General features: G+C 39.6%; 2 protein-coding genes across 10 annotated transcripts in view; both read right to left on the reverse strand.

Moving 5' to 3' along the window:
* ZC3H11A (zinc finger CCCH-type containing 11A) overlaps positions 1–22,726 on the reverse strand; it is a 42,317-nt gene extending 19,591 nt beyond the window's left edge. For 5 of the 9 annotated variants that reach the window (XM_021686543.2, XM_021686540.2, XM_021686541.2 and 2 more), the window contains exons 1-4: positions 22,586–22,726; positions 15,256–16,736; positions 7,429–7,627; positions 6,187–6,306 (exon numbers count right to left, since the gene is read on the reverse strand). In XM_021686543.2, the coding sequence (XP_021542218.1) occupies positions 6,187–6,306; positions 7,429–7,482 (174 nt within the window). In that variant the 5' untranslated portion in view covers positions 7,483–7,627; positions 15,256–16,736; positions 22,586–22,726. Of the gene's footprint in view, positions 1–6,186; positions 6,307–7,428; positions 7,628–15,255; positions 16,737–22,033; positions 22,311–22,585 lie in introns of those variants that run through there. The other 4 variants (XM_044915911.1, XM_021686534.1, XM_021686536.2 and 1 more) reach the window with 4 other exon arrangements.
* Positions 17,303–22,059, reverse strand: ZBED6 (zinc finger BED-type containing 6). The gene has a single exon (XM_021686533.2). The coding sequence runs from the start codon at positions 20,850–20,852 to the stop codon at positions 17,913–17,915; it is 2,940 nt and encodes a 979-aa protein (XP_021542208.1). The 5' UTR covers positions 20,853–22,059; the 3' UTR covers positions 17,303–17,912.
* Positions 22,727–26,624: the final 3,898 nt, after the last annotated feature.

The raw sequence follows: 26,624 nt of genomic DNA on the forward strand, positions 1-26,624 counted from the left end.
TAAACTGTAGTTTATTTAAAACTGAGAGCTCACAGCTTTGAGGAAAATTTTCCCTTTTGTGACTTCTCAAAGTAAGGCACAAATAACACACTAAGGATGGTACTTTTCCTTCCCAAGCTACCTCACTCTTATGAAGGGAAATGAGGAAAAAGATACCCTCACACTTAGAATAAACTGCTGGATCACAGGGCATATGTCCAGCAGAAATACATACATTAGTTCTATACATTAGATGTTTATAAAGAATGGTTGAAAACAATACTATTTATAATACCTCCAAAATGTAAACCCAAATGTACATCAATACTAGAATGGATAAATACATTGTAGTTTATTCATACAATAGCATGTTATTCAGTACTGAGAAGGAATAAACCATCCCTGTGCTTAACAGGACAGTGCAGAAGGAAGAAGCCAAAAGAGTGCACACTGTGTGATTCCACTGATGGGGAGATCAAAGCAGGCAAAATTTCTCTATGGTAGAATAGTCAGGATAGTGACTAGCTTGGAGGCAGTGGATAGTGACAATCAAGGGACAAAGGGCGAAGACAGATTTGGATCTGTTGGATTATGCTGGATCTCTCACCATAAGCAAGCTGAGGTTTAAAATTCTAGGAAAGCATAGCAGCATTACAAAAAAAATCACAAAAAAATCCTCAAATGTATCCAAAAGGGCAAAGATGAAAATCTATTATATTGAGAGACTGAACACTTGATAGTACACCGTGTCAGTAGGGATGTGGAAGAACCAAACAGTATCATGTACTGATAATGGAAATGTAAATTAGCTCAACATCTCTGAAAGGAGGTTTGGTAAAAAAAAAAAGGTATTCACAAAATTTATGTCCTGAGTTTATTGCCACATGTAATGATCACCTATTTTTAAAAAGTACAGCAAATTCCTTTATCTTTCAAAGAACTGGTCTCCTGGCACACCCAAAAGGTTAAATGTTAATAATAGCTACCACTGTTTTTTTAGATAAAAATTACAACAATTATTCAATTACTCCTTCCTCAAGGCAGAACCTAATGCCAATCTTTCTTGCTTCTGGGTCTGTCTTTGCTTAAGTTTTTATTTCTTTCCTGGAAGCAGTTTTCAAATTACGAATGACTTCTGTAATAGTATCCTCTACATACAGGAGTCACATGACATTTATTGTCAGTGTCATATTTCACTGACAAAATCTCCTAATCTTTCCATATCAATAAAATTTCCCTTTTAAAAATCCACTTACTGGATTTTGTTTCTAAATGAAAAGTAATGCACAAATAATGAAAACCACTTGGAAAATGGTAATAAATGCCTGCCATGCTATTACCCAAAGAGAATCACTTTAGTATAGAATTCTTGGACGTAAAAAAAAAAAATTATAGGTGTGCCTGGCTGGCTCAATTGGCAGAGCATGCGACTCGATCTCGGGGTCATGAGTTCAAGCCCCACGCTGGGCATAGAGCTTACTATTTAAAAAAAAAAAAAATAAAGAAACAAAAAAAATTTTAAATGCCTACATCTACACTTAAAAGAAAGGTATTCCAAATAATTGCATATTTTTCACTTGGCAACACAGCCTCCATAATAACACTCTCCTATAGAATCATTTCTTTAAATGTTCAAAAGGTTGAATACAGCACATGGTCCAAAGATATATAGCTGATTCTATCTGAAGTAGTTATGTTTATGAGGTCACCATGAATACTAAATTATCCAATACTGAACCACTCTGCTCCTAAGGGAAATACAGAGTTAGAGTCAGGTTCCTGCAAGTTTCTGTCACATTTTCATCAATCAGTACATAAACTGGTTATATATATGTTTGTGTTTAAAGACACCTCATTTAATATATATTCCTTAATACTGAACTCTAAGGCCAAGAGCACTGTAATTCACAACTGAATGAAGCTTATCTAATACATGTATTTTCTACATAAGGCACGTAAGAGCTTTCTTGCATTTAGGGACATTACATGGCACTTCAGCATCTCACTCGGGGGCCATTTTAATCAGCCACAAAAAAGACAGAAAAGGACAAAATGCAAAAAAGATGGCATTAAACAGACCACAAAAAGGACACCTGCTTATAGTATGAGAACTGAAACAAGGCAGCAGGGTGTCACCTTGTCTGATCTCAGCCGGGGGTGTGTAAGTCAGGCGACTCAAATTTCTCAGTGCTCTGCACATGTCTGCAGATGGCCCATGAAAGCACTGCAAGTACTGATTTGGGGGTTACGAATAAATTTTAGCGAGTAGGCAAATTTGCAAACATGGAACTCATGAATAATGAAAATCAACTGTAAACAGAAGGAGTTACAGTAAAAAGGCTCCTTTCCATTCCTGTCCCCACTCCCTCAGCCACTGTTGTCAAGTTTCTCCTTTATGCTCCCAGAGTAAAAAAAATACACATGCAAATGAAAAACAAATTCTTCTCCTTTTTTTACACAAATGAGAGCATATTACGCACCTTCTTCTGCCCCTCCCTTCTTCACTGACAATATAGCCTCATCTTTCCATACCAATAAAGTTGCCCTTTAAAAAATTTTTAACAGCTACCCAGCACTTCGCTGTATGAATGTAGCAAATCTGTTTTAAATGAAGGTTATTTCACATATTTTATTATTATAAATTATGCTACAATGAGTAATTCTGTATATATCTGCTTTTGCACGTAAAAGCAAAGATGAGACAAAGGTAGGAAAAGCATATAGTATTTTTGAAAAATGTAGCCAAGTAAGACTGTGCAAAAAAAAGAGTTAACTGAGCAGCCCTAAGACTGCTACCTTAGATACCCAGCTTGCAAAGTTGGCCCTTGGAATGTTCCTAGTCTGTTAACTGATTACAGTGCCTAGACTGTGCAAATAATATGTCTTGTGCTGAACACCGGCCATCCTTCTGGGAGTCTAGAGTTTGGTATATGATAGGTAGAGGGTGCTTATGTGACCAGCCCTATTAAAACCCGTGGATGTTTGAGTCTCTACTGGGCTTCCTTAGGCCGAGACATCCCACATACAGTGCTGCATTTTCATTGCTGGGGAAGTGTGTATTCTTTGTGAACCCTCGTGGGAGGGAGATCATAAAAGCAATCCACACATGGATTCCTCCAGACTCTAGGTCTTTTTTCCTCTTATGATCAGACAGTGTTATCTCCCCATCACTGTAATAAAATTTTTTAAATATTTATTTATTTATTTTAGAGAGAGGGAGAGTGAGCACCAGCGGGAGAGAGACAGAGAATCTCAAGCAGACTCCCTGCTGAGCTCGAAGCCAGACATGGGGCTCGATCTTACGACCCTGAGATCACAATCTGAGCCAAAACCAAGAGTCAGATGCTCAACTGACTGTGCCACTCAGGGGCCCCTCACTGTAATAAATCTTAGCCATGAATATAGCTATATGCTGAGTCTCAGGAGATTCTAGGGAATCTCTCAATGTAGATGTTCTTAGAGACCCTGACATACCTTCTAGGGAGTTGTGCCAAATTATACTCTGCCAACAATATAACAATTTGAATTTTCAAAAGCTGCAGAGAATTCCTCTGAATTTATTCAGTGAATTCCCTGCTCTTTGGAAGATAGGCAGCACAGAATGCAGTTAAAAGGCCATTAATCTGCAGCCCACCTGGAGTAGCTCTATGAGCCCAGGCATACAAACTGCAGTCAGTCCCTTCCTTCCTTCCCCACCTCCCTCAAGCAATTGGTCCAAGGGTATTAGGTGAGGCTGAGAAATGAGAGGTAGGCATTCCTGCTGGGAGAGGGAAGGGCACATGGCCCAGACCAGGGTGTTGGAGCCTGACTGAATGAGGAAGGCACCATGTGACAAGGTGGAACTGGCTTAGGTGTCAGAAATCATGAGGGGTTGGGAGGACATCTGTGTAGGAGCTTGGCCTGGCACAGTGTTGGAGCCTGAGCAGGGTGAGGAAAGCTTTTGGGAAGAGATCCCAATGTAGGATGAGGAGCGTATATTTATGGAGGGTCAGCCTAGAATGGGCAACAATGACTAAGTGGGGTAAGGAAGGCAGGGTCTTCCCAAGTGGGGGCCTGGTACAGAGGTGGAATATATTCCCGGGTGAGAAAGAGCTGGAACACATTCCAGGGTGAGAGCAGGGTGAGAAAAGTAAGCATCTCACATGGAAGGGCTGTCGCACACAGGAGCAGAGTCCAAAGGTGAAAAAAGGGCATTCATGGGGAGAGGGGTCCAGAGTAGGATGCTGGGGTCCAAGCATGGTGAGGACGAAGTCCTCATGGTGGAGCAAGGACAAAAGCCTGGTACAGGGTTGCTGGAACCAAAACAAGATAAGAAAGACGTCCCTGTAGAAGAGCAGCCTCATGTGTGATGTCGGAGCCTGAGGGAAAGGAAGAGGCTGGGAATACAACATTGGCTTACACAACAAGAGGACTGATAGAATCAGTGATACTAAGGACAAGTTTCTCACTTTTGGAGAAGAGAGTTACAAGTAGATAAAAGGAGAAGCCTAAACCCTACAGTGCCAGTGAACTGAAAGCATCTATGTGAACTCATGATTTTCAATACACAGACATAGAGAATAAATGATGATGTAACTGTTTGTATGTAAATCCATTTATACACTCTTGTTCTGTCCACTGTAGGCCTGGAAGCAGTGAGACTCCAGGAGCTGCTGAAATCTTATTTCTATACATATCATTCTTCACTAAAAGGATCCAGGGCTCCTTAGAGAAATGACTGATTCCAGGACTGGAGGAGGAAAAATATAGGATGAACCTGAAAAATCTTGTCAGGCCAGAACGCAAAAAGGTGTTCAAAGAATGATGAAAACATCAAAAGGACACAAAAATCAGCCTGAACAGCTCTTACTGGGCAAATGTGGGTCAATCTGAGGATTAAAAATGATAGTAATGGAGTACCACACTCTGAATAAAAAAGGAAACCATGAGTTCGCAAACATAAATAAGTGGAAAAAAACTGAAAATTTGGTGAGAAATGGGGAAATGACACGGTATCAAAGTACCTCTCCACAAAATGCGTATTAGTTACAAAAGAAAACCTGTATAGTGAAGTAATTTGGTACAAACCACCTCAACGAAGTGATCAAAGTTAACACCACCAGTAATGGGATAATTAAAATTGTATAACTGTGCCACCTAATGGTGTGCACTGAGAAGAATTATGATATTCCTGCCAGAGGTACATAACTTGAACTTAGTAATGAGGAAACACCAGACAAACCCAAATTGAAGGACATCCTACAACTGTCCAATAACTACCAAAAGTGTCAAGGCAAATGAAAAGTAAAGAAAGACTGAGTAACTGTTTTAGATTGAAGGAGAATGAGAGAGCAATGACAACTATATTCGACAGTCCATTCTGGACTCGTTCCTTTTGCAATAAAGGACATAACTAGTAATGAATGGGATCTGAGGATTACACGAAGGTAATCTATCAGCGTTAACTTCCTAATTTTGATGGTTGTATTACAGTTATCTAGGAGAATACCTTTTTTTTTTTTAAGATTTTATTTATTTGACAGAGACAGGCACAGCGAGAGAGGAAACACAGCAGGGGGAGTGGGAGAGGGAGAAGCAGGCTTCCCGCCACCAAGCAGGGAGCCTGATGTGGGGCTCGATCCCAGGACCCTGGGATCATGACCTGAGCCGAAGGCAGACACTTAACGACTGAGTCACCCAGGCACCCCGAGAACGTCCTTTTTTGTAGGAAATATTCATGAATGTATTTGGGAGTGACAAGGAACGTAGTTTACTCCCAAGTGGCTTAGAAAAATGTTTTATAATGTACCTGCATGTTTTCTCTAAGTCTGAGACTGTTTAAAATAAATATAGAAATATAAATACTCCCCAATGATACACATATCATTTTTACACTTTAGATATATTACCAAACTGGCTCCCAGAAAATGAAACCAACTCATACTCCAAAATATCAAGATATTGAGCATTACAACAAAAATTTCACTACATCATTAAAAAATGTAACCTGCACATTATATATAAGGTATCATTTCTTAAGCAGGCTCCATGCCCAGCGCAGAGCCCGACATGGGGATTGAGCTCATGACCCTGAGAACATGACCTGAGCCTAAATCAAGAGTCGGATACTTAACCGACTGAGCCACCCAGGCGCCCCTTTCTCCCTATATTTTTTATTGGCCCATCACAACACCAGACTGCTTATTATAACACAAACTAAAAACTTACATCAATCTCCATGTGCCGAAACCTGCACACCTGTCGAAAACAGCGCCCCTCTTGCCATAATGTGCAAACAGTTTCATTTCCTAGTGCAGCTTCACAGTGACGGAAGGGACAGCTGTCACCCTGTAAATGAAAAGAATACAGAAAAGAACTGTGGTACCAAAACAGATCCTAGGTAAAGTGTGCACTGTTAACAGCTTCCTGGCATCCAGACAAACACAAAGGAATAAGGACAGGCAAGGTAGAAAACTGAGGTGGAAGACAAGAACAACCTGAGGTCAACAAATTTATAATTTCCTATGACCTATTTCTTGACCGTATCCTTCATTTGATTTCACAAGATAAATGACATAAGCGGAAATGGGGCTGAAAAAAGTAAGTGGGAGTATTTAAAGTGGTACTCTTTAAAAGTGTATTTTATAGTTCTTCAAAACCATTTCATACATCTTGACTTTTGTAACTAGCTTTTGATGGAAAATCACAAATAGATTAGGATTTAGGTATAATTCCATGCTTCATTATATACCTCTACAATGGCAATATCTGAAACAAAATGCTATATATGCTCAGAGCTTTGCTCAAAACCGATCATTTTAAACATGGCACTGAGATGATTTCAGAAGTTTTTCTAACAACATATACATTTATAGAATTAGTCACAAAGGAACGGAAAAGTGGATAGATCTCCCAATGGAGCTGCAGAAGAATCAAGCAGAAAAACAGGAAGTTCTGACACAGAAAAAGCAAAAATGCTACAAAAGCATATTTAGAAGAATGGCTTTATTACTCAGCAGGAAATGTGAAGAAACAATCAAATTCAACCCACAACAGTTTCTAGAAGTACGATACAACCCACCCATTCATTTAATACAAAGTAAATAAAAACAAACTTTACAAGCCAGGCCAAAGTGCTCCTAATTTGAATCAAAGGCACCCTGAACAGGGGTAATTATTGATAGGTAATTATTAATCATTAACAGATAATTATTATCAATAAGAGAAGTGAATGATGACTATATGCTGTGGACTTTTTCACTTTTGTAGAATGTGAAGAACATACATGAAAAGGAAAAAAGGATGAACAATGAATTCTCCTAGGAGTACTATTCTCTACTAAGAAAATGGTAGCAGATAATAAATGGTTGAGCAAAACAAAACATAAAAACTTAGTATACTGGGAAAATCTTATCAAATCTCATTAGAGAAATTACAGAAAGAACTGATTTTAAAGATGCCAATTCTTACTTTGGTACATGTAGAATAGAAAAAAAAATAGCAGTCTTCTCCTTGATTAGGCATGCTGGGTAGATCCTTAGATTGGAAGTGGCTTCTTGAAAACAAGCCACTGCTTCCTCAAGGCGAGGACCAGCTCCAAGTCCTCTTGAAATGGGTTTAATCTTCCAAAAGACAACTCAATCAGAGAAATCGTCTTTAAAATGCAATCCTAAAATGAGGAGACATGAATTAAAGTATTTCAGATAAATTCTTTCAACTTCCTCTTCCAAATCACCTCAGAGAGCACATTGTTAAAACCAAATTTTAATTATATTATGTACTTCCTATTCAGAGCTTTGTGAACCCTGATTAATATTTTATTCTTATGTGAACATTATACATTCTCATTTATAATGTAAAACTTTTGTTAAGGGCAGCCATGCCCTTCTTTCATATTCTCTATGGAGCTTGTTACATGGCTTCAACATAAGATTAAATAAGCACTAACTCCATAAATGATCTACATTTTAGGTCATGAATGGGACTTACGTTATTTTACACAGGGTATTTGCTAAATCTACATTGCCAACAAACTAGATTTTTTTCATCTGACAAAAGTTCCAATATTTTCACAAGCATTTTTATTTCAAAAGTATGTAATTATAAGTAGGTGGGAAAAACTGTCTCACTAGAATAATTGAAACAATTACCCCTGGATACACCTGTAGAACTAGCTTATGTAATAGCTTATGTAATGAAGACAGCCAAGGAGCAGAAGTCGTCCTTGGGATTCTTCCCATAAAACAGTGCTTACAAAAAACCACCAACAGCCCCCACCGTCAGCCCTTGCCACACTCAGGCCCCCACACTGAAGTGTTCTAGAAAGCTTCTACAGAAGTAACAACACATGACAAGAGCACATGCCAGAATTTGGAAAGGGTTTCTGCAAACTCGTACATCAGAAGACCAGGTTTCAGAAACACTGATTGACAACGTGAAATCAATTAAATTCAATTCAATCAGATCTCCCACTAATAACCCTAATCCAAGCAAAGCAGGCCACAATAAGAACCAGCCTTGAAGTCAGCAACCTAGGTTAGGAATTAAGAGTCTGCCACTGAACATATACTAAAACCTTTAAAATGTGCAATACCCTCTGACTCACAATTTAATTTCTAGAATTTATCCTGAGGTAAATATTCAACCAATATGCAAGGTAATAATACACAAGAAAGTTCACTACCACTTGGCTTCTAATAATGAAAACACATCCAGACACCTAAATGTTCAGAAACTGGGGTCTGTTTTAAAAAATTACGGTACATCCAAGCAATGTGATAATATGCAGGATATTATAGATTCTGGTACCAGGAAATGGGTATGGCTGAAAAAATATCTAAAAATGTGGAAGAAGCTTTGGAATCAGGTCACCAGTAGAGGCTAGAAGAGTTTTGAGGCACTTGACAGAAAAAGCCTGGAAGAAACTGCTACTAGAAAATCCGAACATTAGAGGAGTTTCTGGTGAGGTTTCTGTGGAAGCATTATTAAGAGAATGAAAAGACAAGTCCCAGACTGGGAGAAAATCTTTGCAAAATACATAACTCATAAAGGACTGGTATCCAAAATATACAAAGAACACTTAAAACTCAACAAGAAAACTAATTAAGGAATGGGCAAAAGATCTAAACACACACTTCATCAAATAAGACACACAGATGGTAAATAAACATATGAAAAGATACTCAACATCGTATATCATTAGGGAATTGCAAATTCCTTTTAGAATGGCCAAAATCCAGAACACTGACACCATTAAATGCTGGTGAAGATGAAGCAACAGGGTTTGGAAGAACAAGACCAAAATGTTAGCAACGGTTACTACTAGAGTGGTTGGTAGGATTATAGGTCTATTTATTGTTTTATGCTGATAATAACATTCAATTTTCTAATACAAGGCAACAATATATAATAAAAAATTTAAGTCTGCCTTAATGGCTTGTCCATCACTGATCCACTACAGAATGGGACAAGGGCTAGTCCTTTAATAGCACCTCACTGATCCACTAGTAGGATTCCCCTGACCCCAAACACAAGGAATGCATTCTGTAATGGAGGGTACACCAAAAGGTAATTAAAAAAACTGCCTCAAAAAAACAGAAAACCTGCCTGAAACAGGATCAAGTTTCTAAGGAATATTCAAATAATTACAATGACACATATGCAAAAAGGAAAAGTATTAATCAGAGGAGAATGAAAAAGTTTTATAATAGAAAAATATTTTAGAAAGGAGGGGGAAAAAAGCCTTAGGGATCAATTTCATTTTTGAAACAATATCCCAAAGAACAAATATGAAACTGGTGCTTGTTTCAGGAACCCCCAACTTACTAATCAAACAAAATGGTACTTATGAAATAGTAACAAAACAGCATGAATTGCATGTTAGGGTTTTTTGTTGTTGTTTTGCATTTTAAAAAAATTAGGCTCTGCAAAACTCCCTCAGAGGTAGGCAGAGCATGAAGACTGAATGCTGAGCAGATGGACACAGCCTTGCTAATGTTTCAACAGAACAGTAACTTCATGTATCTGTTTTAAACATTTAACTTCTTTATCCTTCTATGGGGTGGTGGGGGGGAAGAATGTAACTGTTATTCAAGAAAATGGCCAAAAAACCCTTCCCCAGAGATTTAAGGAAAAAAAAATTGACAGTAATCACTACTACCCCAAGTTTGCAGACTCAAAACCAAGATGCATACTGATAAATTTTTTAAAAAAAGATTTTGAGACAGAGCACGTGAGGGAGGGGCAGAGGGAGAAGCAGGCTCATGGCTGAGCAGGGAGCCGGACACGGAGCTTGATCGCGGGACCCCGAGATCACAATCTGAGCTCAAGACAGCTAGCTGCTTAACTGACTGAACCACCCAGGTGCCCCCATACTGATAAATTTAAGTTTTAAAAAGGAAAAACAAAAGTATTCATGATGCCAAGAAAATATGAATACTTTTCAATAGCAAAAGTAGGAAGCCAAGATGAGTAATTGGTCCTCTCCCCTCCCACCCCTGAATTAATGTAGGAAAAAGGATAAATTCCTTTAAAATTGGCATGTTCTCAGTAAGCTTTAAAGGATACAACCTGAGGGGCTCCTGGGTAGTTCAATCAGTTAAGCGTCCAACTCTTAATTTCAGCTCAGGTCAGGATCTCCGAGTTGTGAGATCAAGCACGATGTTGGATACCACACTGGGTGTGGAGCCTGCTTAAGATTCTCTCCCTCTGGGGCGCCTGGGTGGCTCAGTTGTTAAGCGTCTGCCTTCAGCTCGGGTCATGATCTCAGGGTCCTGGGATCAAGCCCCACATCGGGCTTCCTGCTCCGCAGGAGGCCTGCTTCTCCCTCTCCCACTCCCCCTGCTTGTGTTCCCTCTCTCGCTGTGTCTCTGTCAAATAAATAAATAAAATCTTAAAAAAAAAAAAAAAAGATTCTCTCTCCCTCTTGCTGTGCCCCTCTCCACCCCAAAAGGATACAGCTTGATACAAATGAGTATCTGCTATGAGAAAGAGAGGAAACAAAAGAAAGTTCAAAAAATAAGAAAACTCAAATTTCTAGCCTCTTCCCCCAGAGATTTTTAAAAAAATTATTTAGAGAGAGCGTGCATGTATGTGCAGAGGGAGGGGCAGAGGAAGAGGGAGAGAGAGAAAAGCAGAAGCCCTGCTGAGTGAACCCAATGCGGGGATGGATCCCAGGACCCCAAAATCATGACCTGAGCTGAAATCGAGCTGGTCGCTTAATTGACTGAGCCACCCAAAAGAGATTTCAATACAAGTAAAAGAATAAGCTGATGAAAAACACAAAAATTCAATTTTAAAATATTGTCAGGATATCTATCTCTTAGAATGCAGAAAGATGTCAACACAAGAGAAAAGGTATTTAAGATGGAAATAATTCCAGGAGATTTAGTTTCTATACAATGGAAATTCTAAAAGAAAGGAATGAAATTGGTAGAGATAAGAATAAAATAATACAACAAAATTTCCCTGAACTGAGTAAACCTGAGTCTTTAAATTAAAAGGGGTTCATCAGGGACACTTGGGTGGCTCAGTGGGTTAAGTGTCTGCCTTTGGCTCAGGTCATGAATCCAAGGGTCCTGGGACTGAGTGCCGCATCAGGCTCCTTGCTCAGTGGGAAGCCTGCTTCTCCCTTTCCCACTCCCCCTGCTGTGTTCCCTCTCTCGCTATGTCTCTCTCTGCCAAATAAATAAATAAAATCTTTAAAAATAAATCAAGGGGAGATTATGACCTTAGATTTGGCCTTTCAAACTACATTTCAAGATCTCAGGATTTGGAAGAAGTTTTAGACAAGGTCTCAAAAAGTATACCATCTATATACTCCACGTGTTCTTGAAAAAAATTACTTAAGGAAGTATTCTAAGTTGAGAAAAAGAACTTCACTTCCACTATTTCACTGCTTTTTAAAAAAGTTTTAAAACAACTGCTTTGGATATCTTATTTATGATACAGCTGATAAATCCAAAATAAAGCAAATTGAACCACAGTATATTAAAAAAATAAGATCACATAATCAAAAAACATTTATTCCAGGACTAAGAATGGTTTAACATTAAAAAAATTCATTACATTAGGGACACCTGGGTGGCTCAGTTGGTTGAGCATCTGCCTTTGGCTCAGGTCGTGATCCCAGCATCTTGGGATCAAGCCCCACATCAGGCTCCCTGCTCAGTGGGGAGCCTGCTTCTTCCTCTGCCTGCCGTTCCACCTGCTTATGCGCTCTCTCTCACAAATAAATAACATCTTTTTAAAAAATTCATTACATTAACAAATGTAATGAGTAAAGGGTGGGTAAAAATAAAAACTCTGGTATCTTAAAACCTTTTTTTTTTTTAAGATTTCATTTAGTTATTTGATAGAGAGACAGAGACAGAGAAAGCAAGTATGAGCAGGGGGAGGGGCACAGGGAGAGGGAGAAGCAGACTCAAAGTTGAGCCTGACATGGGGCTCCATCCCAGGACCCCAAGATCATGACCTGAGCCGAAAGCAGACACTGAACTGACTGAGCCACCCAGGCGCCCCAGGTATCTTAAAATTTCAAAAAGGAAAACATGGTTTAAAAAAAGGATTTTAAAATGGTATTTTTTTAGATAAAATGGCTTTAAAAAAAGGTAAAATGCAGCATTTACCCCTGATAAAAACTTACTATAATTACAAGGAACCTCCTTAGCATACATGCACTCAATCATCAGAAACCATCAGCACAAGCAATATGGTAAAACACTGGAAGTGACCTCATTCCAGACAAAAAAGGAGCACTTGTTGTCTCCACTATCTGTCAATACTGTTTCCGAGTCTAGCACATGAAGTAAGGAAAGGTATAAAAACTAGAAAGGAGGAGGCAAAAAAAATTTAGTACCTACAGATTATATGCTTGCAAACTAGCAAATCTAGCAATCAACTAAAACATATTTAATAAGGTATTTTTTTTTTTTAAAGATTTTATTTATTTGACAGAGAGAGACAGCAAGTGAGGGAACACAAGCAGGGGGAGTGGGAGAGGGAGAAGCAGGCTTCCCGCCGAGCAGGGAGCCCGATGCGGGGCTCGATCCCAGGACCCTGGGATCATGACCTGAGCCGAAGGCAGACGCTTAACGACTGAGCCACCCAGGCGCCCCTAATAAGGTATTTTTAAAAATCAGTAAATTTCCCATGTGCTAGCTTGGTAACAAAATCCCATTCACAATAAAGCTGTAAAACATACAGGAAGAAAACAAATAAGTATACAAAACCTACATTAAGTTAAAAACTGAAAACTATGAAGCTACCAAGGCACTGAAGACCTGGATAATGGAGAGAGAATGGAGTAGAGGCTTAAAGCAGTTTACTTCTCCAAATAATGTATACATCAAATGAATAGTTTATTATTGGAACCTGATGGACTATAAAATCATCTAGAATAACTAAGATAAAGAAAAATTTTAGAAGAGAGGACCTCACTCTCCTTGATACTATAATGGATGTGAAATATACCATTTAATAATATTCTCAAATGACTTTAAGATCAACAGAATTTAAACAAGTCCACAAATGTGATTTGTGAAAAAAGTAGCATTTGAAATTAACAAAAAAATTTGGTCTCCCACTTGGAAAAAAAACATTTCTACTGCATATAAAAAGGTTCTAAAGGAATAAAAGCAAAGATGGCAAAGAGGCTTTAGCTCACTAACTAAAGCACTATACTAAGAAAGATTCTGGGAGTGCCCAGGTGACTCAGTTGGTTAAGCGTCTCCCTTCGGCTCAGGTCATGATCGCAGGGTCCTGGGGATGGAGCCCCGCCCGCATCAGGCTCCCTGCTCATCGGGGAGTATGCTTCTCCATCTCCTGCTCCTCCACCCTGCTCATGCTCTCTCTCTCCCTCACTCTGTCTCAAAAAAAAAAAAAAAAAAAAAGATTCTGAATTCATAACTGTGCTCAGCAAAAAGGAAAGCAATATTTGACACCTTTATTGACCATGCTTATGGGAAGGAGAGGCAATGCCATATAACTACAATCCCTAGATTAATTTTTTTTAGGTTTTTATTTAAATCCCAGTTAGTTAACAGTGTAATACAAGTTTCAGGTGTACAACAGTAATTCTACACTTCCATACAACACCCGGTGCTCACCACAAGTGCACTCCTTAATCCCCATCACCTATTTCACCCATCATCCCACCCACCTTCCCTCTGGTAACCATCAGCTTGTTCTCTACAGTTGAGAGTCTGTTTCTTGGTTTGCTTCTCTTTTCTCTCTGCTCTTTTGTTTCTTAAATTCCACATATGAGTGAAATTATAAGGTATCTGTCTTTCTCTGATGGACTCATTTCGCTTATCATTATACTCTCTAGCTCCATATATACACACACATCTTCTTTATCCATTCATCAACTGAAGGACACTTGGGCTGTTTCCGCTGCAATGAACATGGGGTGCATGTAACCCTTTGAATTAGTATTCTTGTGTTCTTTGGATAAATACCTAGTAGTGTGATTGCTGGATCATAGGGTAGTCCTAGATTACATTTTTAATATAAAAAATATAACCATCCAAGTACTGCAAAAAAAAAAAAAATGCATGATATATAAGCTCAGATTGGAAAAAAAAAAAACTTTTCCTAGCATGATGCCATAGTTAAAAATCATAATAAAATTGACAGATTTGACCACATAAAATGGAAAACACTTATATAGCAAAAGATCAGCAACATGACCAAAGATTAGTATTTTTACTAAAAAGGGTATGTCCAGAACTTTTACAAATCAAAAAAGACATCATTAATTACTCAGTATTTTGGTACAACCTCTTTAGAGAATTGTAATAATTCTACAAATTTACATCTGAGAGCTGGTTCTCGGGAAATAGCTCACAAAGGGCTGTTATTGGATGTGGGCTATTTTTATTTTTAATGGCAAAACTCCAAATGTCTATCAATGAGAGATCTGTTAAACTACAGAACTTCCATATAAAGGAATACTATCTTGTCATTTAAAAAAAAAAACAAACAGATGAGGCACAGCTATGTGCATGGAACTATGTCATGGATAAACTCCTGATAGTGCTTTCCTAAGAGGAAATGGAATCACAGGGAGATTCCACCTCGGTATATTGTTTTTACCTTTTTTATAAAGTCCATGTACTATCAAAAAAGGGGGGAGGGGAAGGAAATGTTTCCATCCCCAAACCAAAAGCTTGTAAGTAATTACAAGAAAAAAATATCTTGACAATGGTTTTTTAATTTCTTACTGATCCAGGAAAATTATGCCTTAAATTACAAAAATATTCACTCCTTTAATGAGAAAAAACCCATTCCCACACTTACATTAGCTGGTTGCTCTCAACAGGAACCTCTGTGTCTTCACTGAGTTCCAATCTATTACGCCTGTAGGTCGAACCAACACTCAATCCATGAATTAATAATAATGGGGCAGAAAGAATTTTCCTCCTCACATTGCCAAGGAAACCTCTCAGCCACAATTCAAACACAGGACGTGTTTTTAAAACATCTCCCAACTACTGGAAGATTAAGTCCATTCGAATAACCTTTGTCAGACTGGAGACAGCTAGGCTTAGTTATCTCCTCAAAAACAAAAACAAAAACCAACAAAAAAGAGAGTTCATTTAAAGATGAACTTCAGAGTCAAAGGATTATTGGAAAAAAAAAATCCATCTTCCATAGCCGAACAATATAATTTAAAAAGAAAGAAGAAAAAGAAAAAAGAAAAAGAACACCAAAATTCAATAAGATCCAATTTCTGGTCTTCAAGATTTCTTCACCTATTAAGAAAAAAACAGAAACCTTCCCCCATCTTTATTATCTGTATAATAAAAGCATACTTGTATGAAAAAATATAAAGTGTTTTATGTATATAATATACATATACACATATACTAACTGGCTTATACACACACACACACATATACACAAATGTGTAGAAATAAAACATTTGGGTAAGTTTTCCCTTTTAAAATACACTACAAAAGCCTTCAGATTTGGGTTCATTATGAAAATAGTGAACTTACTCTTACACCAAAGTATCATGATGTGTATCGCTATGTTACACTAAATTGTGCCCAGCCCACAGAATAAACATGAAGGGAAATCCTTACACGTGAATCAATGTGTATAATACGGATGTATGTACATCATATTTCTCATCTTCAGGGAGTGTTTCACCAAAAAAGATAGAAACGTATAGTTACCGAGTAACTACAGAGTGGTGCAGCACGCTGTGGAAGGCAGAGCAGCATTACAGCCGTCCTGAACTGGCACTGTCACAATCCAGAAAGCTTCTATCTAATGGAAGACTTTTTCTTCCTTTATAGCAACACCAGTGTCACTGGCATGACATTCAATATTGGCCCTGCAAAGGCTTGCTTAGGCAGCCTGGTTTCATGTTTGTTTTTTTTTTCTTTTACAAGTGATGGCTACAACTAAAGACTTTATAATTATTCATTTACTCCAGTTAGTAAAAGGGTAAACTTTTGGAGTTTAAATTTCATTTCACAATGGTACATTTACCATTTAAGAATTAAAAAAAACAAAAAACAAAAAACCCAAAAAACAAAAACAAAAAACGATTTTGATACATAGAAATGAGTTCTAAATTTTGAAACCAGCCCCGTAACAAAGCAGTTTTGATTCTCATGTAATAAATACTACATAATTTCTAGGCTAAATCTTGCCAAATACTATCCAAGACAAAACTAAAATCAAAACTTAAAAAAAAGTGGACACCTTTTACTCACACTTAATACTAGTCAATTTTCCAGGAAATTTTTGGGCAGGGAATATCCCCAAATCTAAAATGAAAAAAAGGAAAAATTGGGATCTTACATTAGTTATTCAGTCTGAAACTTGTAATAGACTTTTACTAAAAGTCATCATTTTCTGGCCTCCCACTCAACCACAGAAACATACTTTAAGAGTGGAAAGGGACTTTAAAGTTCACTGAAATCATTTCTCTCATTTTACCAGTGAGGTAATGATTCCTAACACCTGAAAATATTGAGTGCTTATGTTTAGCTAAGATTAGAAGCCAAAAAACAATCTCACAGTTAAGAATACAGTATTATGGATCATTCAGCATATATATTTAAAGACATTTAAGATCATTTAAAAGCAGAGAAACATTCTTTGGGAAATGGACACTGTGTTTGTCAAAAGTGTGCTCCTGGGGCTTTTACTCCAATTCCCATTCAGTCTTTTTCAATTTTTGTAAACTTTTTATTATGTCATTTGCCCGTAAATTTGTAAAAAGTACCCATACAATCTTTGTTTTATTGTTTTTACACTATTTTCTGAAAGTTAAAAAAGGCTATTCAAAGACTAAAAGTAAATTTTTCCTGATAGTTTTCTAATGTTTCCCTTTTACATAGATCCAATCCTAAATATAAAGGTAACTCTATCACACTCAGTAAGTTGAAATGATAAAGCTGACCAGTATGAGGAGGCAATTAGAAATTTCTAAATTTCATGAGTTTTGTTTTTGCCAAGCTGTAAGTATGGATGAGGGTTTTTAAAAAACTAGAAAAATGGGAGAGAGGGGGAGGAATACCAGCTTAGTATGCGTTTTTCCCTCAATTTCACTGGTTTCAGAGCAATCAAACTTCCCATGATGGTAGAAATTTTTACTTAAAACCAAATTACAAGTTCAATCTACCAGCCAGAAATAGCCTAAAGCCTTTCAATGCTGCACTATATTTTTTAAGTTAAAAAATATCTTTTCTCTCTTAATTGGTATAAACAAAATTTCAAGAGACAGCTACACTGAGTTACAACTGTGAAATTTTTAATCTTCACTTTGTCAGCATTATTATTAATCCTCTGAGGAATTTTCAGCACATTTTGTGTTTTCAGGTTTCCCCAGATTTGTGTATAAAGAATAATTAGTATAACTATATATAACAACTATAGCAATTAGGATACAGTAACATAGCAACAAGTTGCCCATTTCAAATGGAAAAAGGAAAAAGAAATTAAGGTAGTATTTCTTTTTCATTGCTTTGAATAACTTCATTCCCAGGATCCCAGCTCAGAACCAATGTAGAATAATCATAGTTAACATTTTTCAAGTTCATTTTCAAAAACATCAGCTGTTCTATATTGTCAAAGTCCAGGCTCATGATCTGTTTTGGGTGAAACTGGCTATTTGCAGTAAAGATACATTCAGACTGCCAACTACACATGGGGCAGCTTAGATATTGAATGGCAACTTGGGTCAAAGCTGGCCATATGCTCACCTTCCTCTGCCAGTAAATCAAAGGGTCACCTCCTGAGATCTCTGAATACTTCTCTTTGAAGTACTCATCAACTACTGCTATGGCAGAAGGAAACATGAAGCTTTTGCTTCCAATGGCAACATTATCTACAGCTGAGCTATCAAAAGACCCTGAACTGGAGGTGCCTTCTCTTATAGATGAGGTAAACGAATCAGCTCCTACGATGGCTGAGGGACCAGAAGCATCTGAAGTTGCAATATGGCAGACCTCTGAAGATTCCATATAATTGCAAACTTCTTCTGCAAGGATCTGCTTATAAGTTTCTAAATCAGCACCTTGAGGGAAAAAGTCTTCCAAACTGTTTTTAAAGCAAGGATCTAACAAAGCAGCCAAGATACAGGGCTTAGATTTAAGCATGGCACTCAGTAGGGTATCAGTTTCAAGTTTCAGAGATAAACTGTCCACCAGATTGAGTGCCTGAGTAATACCTCTTATTTGAAAATCTTCTCTGAGTTTCTGCAGAGAAAGGAGCAGATGATGGATTAGGGGGAGAACCTGATTCAATCCTGTGGTCTTGACACTCACTTTCTGGGTGGCCTCCTCAAATGGTTTCAGAATATCACAAACGTAAGTCATTAGAGTCCACTGAAGGGAGGTGAGCACAACTCCACTAGCTCTACCAAGACTATGGTGAACTGAGTAGCAATGCTCCAAGAGCCATTTTAACATATAAAAGGTAGAAATCCAATGGCCAGTTTCATCCTGCTTCAAATTCTTCCATGGAAGTTGGTGATCATTTTGGAACTCCTGCAGAATCTGACGGGCCTTGACTGAATGACTAAAATGATGACAGGTTTTCCTAGCAGCTACTAACATATTCTCAATGCTTTTGTGCTCACAAAAAAAGTCCTGAATGACTATATTTAAACAATGCAGGAAGCACGGCACATGGGTAAAACCGCCATCTTTGATTGCATGTACCACATTAGAGGAATTATCAGAAACAATGAAGCTAGGAATAAGGAAATTAGGAGAAAGCCACAGACCAATCTGGTCATTTAATTCTTGTAAAATGTTGGTTATCAAGCAGTCTTTGGCCAACCCTGTTACACAAAGTACTGCCCACTTTCTGAAATTGGGGATCCTGCCATTACTGGAAGAAGGTGCAGTTTCCAAAGAGACCCAGTGTACAGTCACAATGAAATAGTCAGTGGATGGGTCATGGGTCCATATGTCCACAGTCAGGTGGATCTTTTGGCTTTGAACATTCTCCAAAGTTAAGAAAATTTTTTCTCTGACCCAATCATATAATTGAGGTACGGCCTTTGTGAAAAAGTAAGTTTCAGATGGTAACCTATAGTCAGGGGCCACAATCTGCATGAACCTCTGAAAGGCTGGAGTTGAGAAGTAGTTGTAAGGATGCATATCCTCCACAATCATTTGAATAATTGCCTGACTTATTTGACTTGAGACTGAATTTTCAGAATACGTTGTTTCTCTCTCCTGTGCGTGTGTCAGAGCATCTTGCTCTGCTACAGGAATAGGACTCTCAGATCTTCTACTATTTTCAACCTCTAACACAGGAGGTTCATCTGAATCAGAGTCACTAAGGTCCTCAGCTGTTAAATCATGGCTGCCTGTAGACTTCTCTCCATGCAGAGGATCGCTTAAGAGATCATTTCTCTCAGTGTCAGCCTCATCTAATCCATTTCCAACCGCACCACTGTCTTTGTTGGCAACAGCCCAATGGATGGGATGTGTGGCCTGCAGGTGTCGTTGAAGAGTTGAAGTTCCTAAGTGAGAACCTGGCCTACCACGGCTCACACTTCTTTTACATATATTACACACAGCTCTTGAGATGTGCTGAGGATCGGTATAAAAAAAATTCCAAACTGCAGACGTCTTGGCTCTTGTTCCAGGAATTAAGGCATGCTTGACAATATTACTTTTGATGAGAAATCTCCCTCTTTCTGCCCTCAGGGCATCAGATACTGATTTATCACGTTTCTTACCCATTCTGTTTTCATCTAATGGATCAGTAGACATATATTCAAAGCTTCCATTGCTTCCAGCAGAAGAGGGAGATAAAGGCACATCCAAAGTAAAATCCTCCTCCCCACTAGTGACTCCATATTTGTTGGCCCTGGTCCAGTGAGGTGAATGCCTTGCCTGCAGATGTCGTTGTAGAGTAGATGTCCCCAGATGGCTGCCTGGTTTGCCCCTGCTAACACTTTTTTCACAGAGGTTACAAATAGCTCGCCAGGTATACTGGGGGTCAACATGAAAGAAGTGCCATACAATGGAGGTCTTGGCTCTGGTACTAGGTAGATAGATCTGTTTTTCTATATTGCTCTCAAAAAGACTTTCTTCATCCTGCTCATGGGCACTGGAAGCTAATAAAGCAGGGGCATCTGCAACAGGCCTCCCAGATCCCAAATCCTTAAACTTTTTCGCAAGGATCAGTTTTTTTCTTCGCCTTTTCCCCTTAATCCGTAAACCCTTCTTTCTTTTCTTTTTAGCAGGCAATTTTGCCTCTTTATCCATTCCTTCTGCCACCATCTTTCCCTCTACCACATCTTCTTCATCTGTATTCGAATTAATAGGAACACATCCCAGAATCCCAGCACCACTAAAAGTGCTGCATCGTCTGCCAGGAGAGAGTGAGGAAACTGGTACACTTAAGGTACATACACTCATTCTCTTTATGTCTCCAAAATTCGTACCAGAATCTGTTAGTGGGTTTGTTACTCAAGCAGAAATACAGCTGTTCCTCTCTAATTGCATTACCTTGTCTCCAATTTCTATGGGGAATCAAATTCCCTTTGGAACAATGACTTTCAAGCCAGGTTATTTTTGGAGGAAAAGTGACAGCAATGGAGAACATTCCCAAACTCTTTTCTTAGAGGGTTTTATGATCCCTTCCAATTTCTGAGTTCTGAATCTGATTTCAAATAGTCCAATCTCTTCATGTTATAGAAAAAAAGAACTTGAGGCCCACTTTCCCAGAGTCATAGAGTTAGTAGCAGCTAGAAGCCAGGTCTTCCAAATCCCAGGCCCATGTCCTTTCTGCTTCATCAAGAACTACATCTCCTTGAAATGCCTTCAGCTTTAAAAATATATATTTTAATGATGTGTCATGGTAGTAACATCAATTTCCCTTAATTCTGAAATTAATTATTTTCAGGAAATTTCACTTAAACAAAAACATAGTGCATCATTCAACATTCATCCCTTAGGACTGTGATTTGACAATACAACCCAAAAAGTCAATTCTGGGAATATAAAGCAGACTCCACATACTGGTCATTAACAGCAAATGCTAGTTGAGCCCTTTCAGCTTTAAATATAAATAATACAATTTTTAAAAATGTGGATGGCTAAAAAAAGTGTTTTGAGAATAAAAATTTAAAAGGTCACAAGCTGCATTTTCAATTTACTGTTTGTATCAAGAGTTAATCCAAATTTAGTTTTCAGACATTTTTAGACTGGAGAAGCTTTACTGCCTGTAAATGTACTAGTAACTCGTGAGTGGAACTCTATATGAACAGCAAACACTGAAATTTAAGCTTTAAACCACTTTCATTCCTTTTCGGTTGATCCCTCCCCTTCCCCCAATACCTACATACATTTACCCTAAAAAGCATCGCTATCACTAGTTCCACAGCCTCCTTCTCAAGGTCCAGAACCAAGGCCTGCAAGATGTCAACAACATGGGCCTTCCCCATAGGAATCCGCACCGATTATGGGACTTTAGGGGGTGTTCTTCATTACGGTTTCATCAATCCTACAAGGAGAACGGAAGTGTCCCTGTTGTTCTTGACTCCGATGCGGAGGGCTGGGGTGGGAGTTAATTAAAGTAGGGAAGGGGTGTAGGATACCGGATTAAGGTCGGTGGCTTTCAGTATGTGGAGTTTGAGAGTATCTCCCAAGTAGTGGGACCCTGGAGAGGAACGAGAGTAGGTAAATTCAGCTCCTGGCACCCAGTTTGATTTAGGCAGTGGGGGTCCGCTAAACTAGGGAAATTGTTGTCGCGAAGAAAGCAAGCTAGTGTCAGTTCTCTCTCCGGGAGACGGGGAACAAGCCGGCTTTCCGGGGCTGCTCCGGGCTCCTAGGGTTTCGCCAACACCGGATGTGGGGGAGGGGAGGAAGGTTGTTGGGAAGGAGCAGGCGCCGTGGGGGTGGGGTGCAAGGGATGGGGGTGGGGTGACTGGAACTGAGAGCGGGAGCCCGGGGCTCCCAGCTCGCCCCGGCGAGGGCGGCGGGCGGGGGGTAGGGGGGGGGGGTCGTTACTGCGGGGCCGAAGGACCCGCTCTGACTTCCCGGGCTAGGCCGCAACCCAGGGGCGAGGGGAGGCCGCGGCCACTCCCCTCGCCCTCTCCCCCACCTCCCCTGCCCCGAGCCACCGGGAATCAAAAAACGGGTCTAGTTACCAGAGAACAGAAACTTTACCGAACCGCCGACACTGTCCCCGACTCCCGCTTGCTGCCACGTCTTTCTTCTTTCTTAGCCGCTGCCGCCCGCCGTCCTCACAGCAGCAGCACCAGCAGAAATCCAAGCCTGCCAGCGTCAAAGATGGCGCCTGGCTACAGGCTCAGCTCTAAGACCCGGCCAGTAAAAGTGCCAGCACGACGCAATGCGAGAGGATTCTGGGAGATGTAGTTTCCTCTATGAGGCGATGCTTAAGATGGTTTCCCCGGGTCACAGGGTCACGTGAGAGGGGAGGTGCTAGGACGTGGGGTGTCTTAGTTGTGGGGGGAACGCGGTTTTGGAAACTTACGGGTTTCTTGAAACCGTCTTTGATTTAAAAAAAATTTTTTTTAATTTTCTAATCAAATGAGGTAATAAGCGAGAAAGCCGCGAGAACTGTGTCTACCAGACAGTAGGCCCTCATAGAATTTGGTTCATAAGTAAATCGCCTGAACCATGTATAGTTTTCATTTAGAAATAAACTACTTTCCCCATGCAGTGTTGAAGGATCTGTGCCTTTATTTTTATTTGAAGAGGTGAAATTGGGTTTGCGGGAATTTCTTTTATTTCTTAAAACAAATTTTTGTGTTGAAAAAATAATTCATGCTCATTACAAGTTTCGTGAGGGTTGGAGTAGGGAAAGGAAAAACCAGTGGTCGCCTGGCCACTTCATTATTAACATTATACTGTACTTTCCAATTTGGATGTGTTTACCTTTTTTTCCTCTGATTATAAAAGTAATACATATAAGTGGTTTTTAAATTTTTTAAGTAATATACAATTGTGGAACATTGACCTCTCCATTAATTTCATTCCTGCAAAATAATCTCTCACTAATTTAGCACATATTCTTTCTAACGTTTTTGTATGCAAATTATTACTCTGATCGAGTAGGAGCCCAAGATCCCCTCTGGGTTAGTGGCTCAACAGAACTTACTTAGGTGGCAACATTTTACCCAGCTTGGATAAAGGATACAGTTCTATTACTAAGAAAGCATACATTTGATGGTAAAGCAGATGGGACTCCAGGCACCTTTTATTTCCTCCCAGGCTTGTTCCGCCAGATACCAGCTTGGTGTGGGAGCCTCAGCCAGTCCCAGGTCTCCTCACACTTGGGCTTTTATCCCCTTTTAAAGTGAGAAGGCACAACATTAGAATCCTAGCCCCAATCCCTGCCTTACATGACAATACTCTGTGATTGCCATGTCAACCAGGCCCAACAAGCAGGTTCCTGATAACCAATTTCTGTCTGTGCCACAACACCTAGGGTGTTTAACTGAAAAGTTTAGCAGAAGGCTAGCCAAACAGCTGAAGGGGTTTTCAGCCCAGGGCTTTACAAGCTGCAGTCCTGTTCTGATTGGTATACTATATATAGTTATATCATATTTCATCAAATCTAAAGCAATAAGACGCATCTTATTTTATAGAACTCTAAGACAAAACAAACAAACAAACAAACCAAAAACCAGAAAACCCAGCCATTAATCAGAGATGTTAAAAGTTGAAAGGATATATGTTTTAGATAGAAAGAAATACAGTGTTTTAAAGATATGAACAAGCTAAAACTATCCATACTATCCATATTGTTTTGCAGTTTGCTTTTTTCCCCACTGTACAATGTATCTTGAATATCTTTTAATGGTCATCAGTGCTTAGAGGCCTACCTTATTCTTTTTAACAGTTCCCATTCCACTGTAAGGCTGTTTTGCAGTAAGTTTCAGCAGGATATGAACAATGGGAGGCAGAGATCACTGGGGCCTATCTTGGATGCTTGCTACCATACCAGGTATTAGTGATAACTGAATCTTCCACTGACAATTTTACAAGTGTGATGATTGAAAGAATTTTCCACAGTCTAGCTTCTGGCTCCATACATTTCAAACCTTGTCTCTTCTCCATAATCTACATGCCACTTACATCAAGATCTGACCTCTTGCCCTATGACTTTGGGTCATAATGCCAGATGAGTCTGCACAGTGGGTAATAGGGGTATTCTTGAAAGCCATTTCTACACCAACATGTCTCTAACCCAGTGTCCATCACCAGCATCCATCATCCCTCCTCTTTTTCTTCCTGCCTTTGGGGTTCAGCTGTCTGGTACGAGTGAAGAAATAGGGACCAGCAGAGCCTTCTAGCAAGAAGCCTTAAATAGAAATCACAAACATCTGCTAACTAACTACAACAGATAAATTTCAGCATCTTGCTCTAGCTGCAAGACCAGAACTGGTTTCACTGAAATCAACCTTCCTAGGACTGCCTTCACCTCTTCACTCCCAATGCATTCTTAGGTTGTTTTATTTCCTCGTATGGAATTTTTTTTCTTGGTATTTAATTTTGGAATGAGGTAACTGGTTTTATTGGGTGATGGGTCATTTAAGAAAAGACAGATTAATTTTCATCCTCATCATCCTCAGTTACCTTACACTAACTATACTCCTACGTTTAGCTTGCTGTGCTAGGCTTTGTGGGGGATCCCAAATGGGCCTAAGGTGTGGAAATGCCCATGTGGAAGTTTTCTGGAAGACCTGATAAATATAAAGCTAAATAACTACCAGGTAGTGCACACCAAGTGTCCAGCCATGGTTTAGACTTGGGGTTACAAACTCAAATACTTACATGAGCCAGGCACATATGAGTACAGTGAGCAACTGCAAGGATAAAACTCGGAGTCCGTGCCCTAGCCAAAGGGCCAGCTGTTACAATGAACTCCAGCCCATTCCTGCCAAGAGGGGATGCAGACTCACTGTCACCACATCTTCAGATTTTTATTTTATTTAAAAAAATTTTTTTAAAAGATTTTATTTATTTATTTGAGAGAGAATGAGAGACAGAGAGCATGAGAGGGAGGAGGGTCAGAGGGAGAAGCAGACTCCCCGCTGAGCAGGGAGCCCGATGCGGGACTCGATCCCGGGACTCCAGGATCATGACCTGAGCCGAAGGCAGTCGCTTAACCAACTGAGCCACCCAGGCGCCCCTATTTTTAAAATATTTTATTTATTTATTTGACAGAAGGATAGAGAGAGAGCACAAGTAGGCAGAGTGGCAGGCAGAGGGAGAGGGAGAAGCAGGCTCTCCGCTGAGTAGGGATCCCGATGCGGAGCTCGATCCCAGGACCTTGGGATCATGACCCGAGCCGAAGGCAGCCGCTCAACTGACTGAGACACTCAGGCACCCCTATCTTCTGATTTTTAAAGAGAAGCTGAAAATTCAGAGTTTTATCTGAAAATTTCTGATTTGTCAACTTGGAAGCTAATCCAGATAAAACAACTACAACAGAAATCACTTTGTGGGCTGGTCTACAACCTCTACTTTAGTTCTAGAAGGGTTAGAAAGGAGGTGGCCACTGAAAAGTGCAGTGTTTCAGGACATGCTTTCTGGAGGGAGTGAGACTTGAGTTGCCCGAACGTGGGCCAGAGGTGAGAGGTAAGTGAAGACAAGGAAAGAAGCTATGTAAGGAAACCTCCTGAAGGGGTGAGGAGAGAAATTCAACTGGAGGAGTCCCCAGGTTAGAGAAAGAGAGAACATTGTAAACGTAGGTGGGAGCAAGAATCAAGAATTCAAGGTGGAAGACCTTGGATGTTGGGAAGGCATTTGAATAATATTGTCAGTCCATTCTCCTCCAGTTCTTTGCTCCCTCATGTGGAATGACCTGGAGTGACCTGAATGTGTTCTACTCCTCAAGCCCCCATGCTTTTGCACATCTGCTTTCTTCTGCCTCATATGCCTTTTCCTCACCCTCAATCAACCAATTGACTGGGATCCAGCAGCCTACGCCTTCTTACGAGGTTTAGGAGTTGGCTTATTGCTCATTTGCTTCTTTCTATACACCGTGAACTCACTGAGAGCATCAACGTCTTGTTCATCTTTATAGTCCCAGTGCCTGAAGGCATTTGATGTGTGTTTGGATGGATTTGGGGGAATACACGCTAAGACTGGAGAGATAAGGGAGCCGGGTTTGAAGGCCAGGGAGAGGAGTTTAGATGATTACAAACAGGGACTCAT

Source organism: Neomonachus schauinslandi, chromosome 6 (assembly GCF_002201575.2).
Source record: "Neomonachus schauinslandi chromosome 6, ASM220157v2, whole genome shotgun sequence".
In the NCBI taxonomy this organism is placed as follows: domain Eukaryota; kingdom Metazoa; phylum Chordata; class Mammalia; order Carnivora; family Phocidae; genus Neomonachus; species Neomonachus schauinslandi.

Excerpts from the sequence above, each read along its gene's own strand:
- ZBED6 (XM_021686533.2), bottom strand. The coding sequence starts at position 20,852 with ATGAGTGTATGTACCTTAAGTGTACCAGTTTCCTCACTCTCTCCTGGC.